Below are 6279 nucleotides of genomic sequence, written 5' to 3' on the forward strand. Positions count from 1 at the left end.
AGATCGATCATCTTTTCAAGCACGAAAAGATTTGGGAGATTGTCAATGAAGACCCAAAATGGAATAAAACTAACAAATTTACGGAACAACAATCGAAGAGATCTTGCAGCTCGGGTTCGGTCGACGTTTCGGACACACACACAAACATCAACTTCAATGCGAACACGGATGAGAAACTGGACGACTTTAACGACATCGAAGAGATCTCCCCGCCTCAACGACTGATGGGTCACGACAAAGTGAGGCGGGCTTAACGACATACGGAGGAAGATGAAAGTAGACATCGAAAGCAAGTGGAAATGAAATAAAATTTTGACGATCACAACGAAATCGCGCGTAAAAGATATGAGTTGCAACAGGAGCATTTATAGTTCCTTCATCATGAAGTCGAGGAAAATCGCATGGCGAAGGATTTGGCAATTCTTTAAACTAATGAGAAGAATATGTCACCGAGACGGTTAGATGTGCTCCGAAAAATGAAATCGCATTGCGAAGGATTTGGCAATTCTACAAACGACTGTTGTTTTCGGTCGTTTTTTTTTTTCCGTTGTCATGTCGTTTTTATTTTAACAATTGTATGTTTAATTTATATGTTTTTTAAAAAATATTATGACATAAATTAAAAAAAAAAACAAATTAGAGAAAATAGAAATTAAAAACATCAAAAAAATAATAAATAAATAAATAGAAAACTGTAGGTATTATCATATTGTTATTTGGTGTTGTTGCTCATTTCCATCTTTGGTATTATAAAACCAAAAATATGTCTAGGATTATGAGATGGATATTTTTGGTGTGATAATATGTAATAACATATTGCCTACACCCAATAATCTAAATAAGTTAAAAAAATATTTAGCTTAAAATCTTTCTTATGAATTTTGTAATGGCTTAAAATACCTTTAATTTTCCTTTTTGAAACTATTTTAACCAAAAAAAAAAAAAAAAAAAAAAAAAAAAACAATTTGAAAAAAAAATCGTTTTTTTCAGAATTTTCTTTCTCAAACTTATGGAAAAGTTATTTTCAAAAGTGATTCTAAGTTTGGCAAAATATTATTTTTGATTTATTAGTTTTTAAAAAATCATTGTTTTAAAAAAAAACAATCTCAAACACCCGTGAATTTTCTTTTTTATTTTTAGTTTGATTCAGATTAGTTGGTTTAATAATTAACAAACCATTAACCGAAACAAATAAAAGATTATTCATTTTCGGTTTAACCGAATAAGCAACCCAAAAACCAAATAACCAACCAAACCATTTATTAAAATAGAAACAACGATAATACAGAATTGTTTCATTATGATTTAAATTTTCAACTAAGGACTTTCAGATATATATATATATATATATATATATATATATATATATATATATATATATATATATATATATATATATATATATATATATATATATATATATATATATATATATATATATATATATATATATATATATATATATACATATATATATATATATATATATATATATATATATACCCTTAAGGGTACATAAGCTTAGGTACCCAAACTCATCATAATACATCGTTTTGTTTAATATATTCATTATAATGCTCTTTAAGTTCAATTCCTAACTTGATTTACAATTAAGATTTTCAAAATTTCACTATCATCTTCCTTTACATCACATATTTTTGCCAAAGATCTAGTAGACTATATATATTATAGTTGAAAATGAAAATTATGTAAGAGGGAGATAAATGTGAAATTTATAAAAATCTTGGAAGTAAATCAAATTATAAGTTGAATTATAAGAACATTGGACAATTATAATGTATATATATGATACAAAACGACGTAGTATTATGTGTTTGGGTACCTAAACTTATATACCATTAAGGGTATATATATATATATATATATATATATATATATATATATATATATATATATATATATATATATATATATATATGTTTATGAAATGCTAAAACTTAGGATTAGGGCCTATTATATATTAAAAATTTATAATTGATAAATATGATATTTAAAAATTAAGTTGGACAAATATAATAATAATCAAAGAGAAATTAAATATTTTTTATTTTTATTCCTATAAATCCTCTTATTCAATTAAATGATTATGTATCATATTAATATATTAAAATATTATTAAATAATCATTAAATATTACATCACTATGTCACTATTTCACCATTTAATTGGGTTGAAAGATTTATAAAAACAAAAAATCGAAGGATATTTAATTTCTCATAATCAAATTCTTAAAACATTGAGATAAAAGACAAAATTTAGCATCAACATTTCATAATAATCACCAATAAGAAAACTCTTCTTTTTTTTCTTTCAAATAATAAAGCATATTGCTTATAAAGATTAAATACGACATTTTACACAACATCCCCCTCAACTACACAAACACAATCAATCAAGTAAAATAAAAGAATGATAAGAAGAAATCCCCACAACCTAAAACACCAATTCCTAGGAATTTACCAAATAACTAAAATCGACATAATTAAAGATTCAATCAATTAAACCACAAAACCACTCAAAATCGCCATTAGTAGACTCAAACTCAACACCACCACAATCGATCCATGCCCTTTTAATCCTGAAGAAATATCTTGTGGCCTGAAAAATAATTTTCATTAATTTCAATTTCAACAAACAAACATCAATTTAAATCAAAAAGACATGAACGCAAATCAAGAAAATAATTTTCACTACTACTTACTTTTGCATACGGCTAAGGGCACCACAGAAAAGGGCATTATCGGGAATTGGCAACTCTGTTTTGTTGTTCTTTTCAGGATTAACGATCCTAATATATGTTTCTTGACCAAGATACCATGAGTCGAGATTTTCTGTTCTTAGATTCCAAATTCCTACGTTGTCAAGAGAGATCAAGACTGCTGTCCATGCGCCAGGATAAACCTACATATATTATATTATATTATAGAATTATAAACCAATAATTTTTTTTTTTAGTTATAATTTTTTATATTAAAAAAAAAAAAGAAAAAAAATACCTGTGTTGTTGCACGAGCAATACCATCCCACTTATTGTATTGTCCCCTACTATCACTTGTCCACTCACCATACCCCATTCTAAGATCAAATAACAAGCATCAATATAAAAAGATCACAAAAACATTTTTAAGTATAATAAAAATATAAAACTTGGAAAATTACAAAAATCCATAATATTTTGGGCAATTTTGTTGTACTTTATTATTTCCAATCAAACCAGAAAAGTTTATGATAATTTCTCAAATTAACCATTTTGACATAACAAATTACTTGTGAAACCTTGATATAAGATGTCAAAATGGTTAATTTGCAAAAGTGTCTTAATCTTTTTTTATAGTTAGAATGGAAAACCAATATAGTTTGTGAATTTCTTATGGTTTCCAATAAAAACCATAAAAAAATCCCAACATTTTTTCAAATTAACCATTTTGACAACGTCAAAATGGTTAATTTGGAAAATTACCGATGAAACCTGATACAACAGGTTTCATCGGTAATTTCTACAGTTTGATTGGAAAACTCCCCAAACCATAACCGGTTTTTTCCTTTGTAATTCAGCCAACAAAACTTGAAATTTTCACATACCCGACAACAAAAAAGGCGTATCCATCCACATGGTAGCTATGCATTTTGGTTTCATTGTTTTGGAATATAACTTCCATAAATCCACGATACGTTCCATTAATAACCGATGTTTCCATTCTAGAAGGTCCCGTGAGTGGCTCAGTTGGAAAATCAAGTTTATACGCTCCCTTAACTTTAAACTCATCTGCTAACCGAATCGGTGTTGTGGGATTCACAAATGAGATCCCACTCAGGGTTGCCCTTTTTTTTCCATTAATTGTCACGGGTGCTTTGTTTTTAAGTACGTAAACTTCAGTCACATTAATAGACCCGTATCTAAATGACCCTTGCGGGTTTGGGCGGGCCCCACTAGCTGACACATTCCACCTACATCACGCAACAAGGTTTTAGCAATGTACTTTACTCCTTTTACCAATATCTAGAGAATATAATTTACATTTCTTTAAGCATAACAAACAATATAACTTATAATTCCTTACATACCTAATGGATCTTGCTTGATTCATGGAGAAAGTATTGTCAAATTGATCTTGAGGAGGTTGAGGAAGAGGACCCGATGCTTTTCCTTTGGAATTGGAGTAATGTAATACACCAACACCAGTAACTTTTTGCCAGGTGGACTCATTAACAAATCTTGCACTAGCAACAATGTAGTAATCACTACTTGCATTTTGATCCATTGTGACTAAAAAGGAGTATGTTTGTCCCACATGTATGTCTAAGCTTGTATAGTTTTGTTGCACAGTATATGAGCCCTCTGTTTCTGCTAAAAGCAAGTTATGGTTTTGAATTCTGAAGTTCAAACTAGTTGATACTCCAACATTGCTCACACGAATGCGATACGTTTTGCCTGAAGATTATAGAGTTAAAGATCTTTAACAAACTTGTTATGAGTTAAGAAAGATTAATAAACATTTCATTGATGTTTACCTGGTTCAACATTTATGGTTTCATGATCGATTTTATCAGGAACAAGAGTGTCATTGTATCTATATGGGCCTTTGCCATTGATAAGAACACCATCAGGCATTCCAAGATCATGTCCAGCATCAAGAGTGTGTCTTAAAGCCTACAAACCCAAAACAGTCGATGTTATGTTATACAAAGTAAATGGTGAAAATGTTCACCGAGGCATTTCATCGAACACTTACTGTGTGGTTTCTTATGTACCAGTCACCTATCAAGACTGTGATATCGCCAGCTGGGTTGTCAAATGGGATAGGAATGACGGAGCGTGGGTTGATTATGAATCCACCAAATCCACCGGATGCTCTTTGAAAATTGAGAGAGGGGAAGTAGAAGTAGCTCCCAATTTGATCTTTAACTTGAAAGTTGTAAGTCCAGTTCCATTTTGGGGGTATTGGACAAGTGGTACCAAGAACACCATCTTGCCAAGAACTCCGTTTTTGCTGTACGCCAGCCCTGTTTCGAGAGAGAGACATATACGATTCAATCATACATCTTTCAAATTCGTTCGATTTACCATATTTCAATCTGGATTTGTGAGTATTCATTACAAGATTTCTGATATAATAACGATGTATACGAATCTTACCAAGTAAGAAGAAGGTCTTCATCTAATTTGTTCCTCACATTGACAACAACGTTGTTGTTGGTAGTTGAATTTATTGTAGGGCCTGGAAATTTCCCATTTATAGCAATAACCTACACGATTTAAATTCATAACAATCCCCATCAAGAACATCCTCATTAAACAATTGTCACAATCCAGATCTGAAGCTAAAATATGTAATGTTAGAAAAATCTTAAACAAACCCATCGATTGGTGTCAGTCATTTAGCAAAACCCACATGTTTAACACTTAGACATCAATCGTTGGATGAACATTGAGCGAAAACCCAGTTGAAAATAAAAGCACAAAATGCAATGAAAAAAAGGAACAGAATCTACAGCTAACCCATAGTTCTCGAAAATCAACAAAATCCAACTGTGGAAATCACAAAATCTGCTAGTATACCTGTTGCGGGACTCCAAGAGGTGAAGCAGTGATGTAAGAAATATCAAAATGGTATGTAACGGTTGGATCTTCAGCTGATGTGAAGCTTAGAAACAAGGAAATGTAGATGAAAAGAGCACAAGAAAGAAAGCTAGAAGAAGTAGCCATGGATGGGAAAGAACTTTTGAAGGTTTTTTGCTGCTCTAAAAGAAGGCAAACAATGAAATAAATGGAATTTCAGCACTTTTTAATGGGTTTACATATCAACTACAGAGAGAAAGTTAATGAATTTTAGAGAGATGGGAAGCGTTTAGTTGTGGGGACAAAGAACAAACGGCTCTTTTTATTGCAATCATCAAAATTTAGACTAAATTTATTAGACATAAATGGTCCATGTATTTGTTCCGATATTGCACTGTAAGTCCTTTTTATTTTTTTTATCTCTATCTAAGCCATGTGGATGTAATATATTGCACCGATGGTCCTTCCGTCCAATTACTTTTGTTTTCTTCTGTTAGTCATGACCACGTGCAAAGGGCATAATTGTCTTTTCTTTCATCATTTAACGAAATTCTCTATATATGACTTTTTTTTATTTCTAATTTTCTTCTTCCCCACATTGTTAATAATGTATGTGAATAAAAACTATAGTGCAAAAAGAATTCATTGTGTTATGATATTGTAGAAAGATTACAATGATCAAGTATATATTAGTTAGA

The 6279-nt window shown here is 30.3% G+C and overlaps 1 protein-coding gene across 1 annotated transcript; it reads right to left on the bottom strand.

Moving 5' to 3' along the window:
- Positions 1–2306: 2306 nt before the first annotated feature.
- On the bottom strand, positions 2307–5881 carry LOC145000985 (monocopper oxidase-like protein SKU5). Its single transcript, XM_078960299.1, has 9 exons — positions 5582–5881; positions 5159–5268; positions 4755–5025; positions 4534–4672; positions 4087–4453; positions 3604–3969; positions 3018–3096; positions 2723–2922; positions 2307–2619 (listed from the first exon to the last, which is right to left on the bottom strand). The coding sequence occupies exons 1-9, from the start codon at positions 5726–5728 to the stop codon at positions 2520–2522; spliced, it is 1779 nt and encodes a 592-aa protein (XP_078816425.1). The 5' UTR covers positions 5729–5881; the 3' UTR covers positions 2307–2519.
- Between the last annotated feature and the right edge of the window lie 398 nt (positions 5882–6279).

This window comes from Lactuca saligna, chromosome 6 (genome assembly GCF_052625555.1).
Source record: "Lactuca saligna cultivar CGN05327 chromosome 6, ASM5262555v1, whole genome shotgun sequence".
Lineage (NCBI taxonomy): Eukaryota > Viridiplantae > Streptophyta > Magnoliopsida > Asterales > Asteraceae > Lactuca > Lactuca saligna.

Bases quoted from the DNA above. Each gene is read 5' to 3' on its own strand.
- LOC145000985 (XM_078960299.1), bottom strand. From the start codon at position 5,728: ATGGCTACTTCTTCTAGCTTTCTTTCTTGTGCTCTTTTCATCTACATT. The intron at 5,026-5,158 runs GTAAGATTCGTA...CTCTCGAAACAG, and splicing joins GAAGACCTTCTTCTTACTTG to GGCTGGCGTACAGCAAAAAC. The intron at 3,970-4,086 runs GTATGTAAGGAA...TGCGTGATGTAG, and splicing joins AATCAAGCAAGATCCATTAG to GTGGAATGTGTCAGCTAGTG.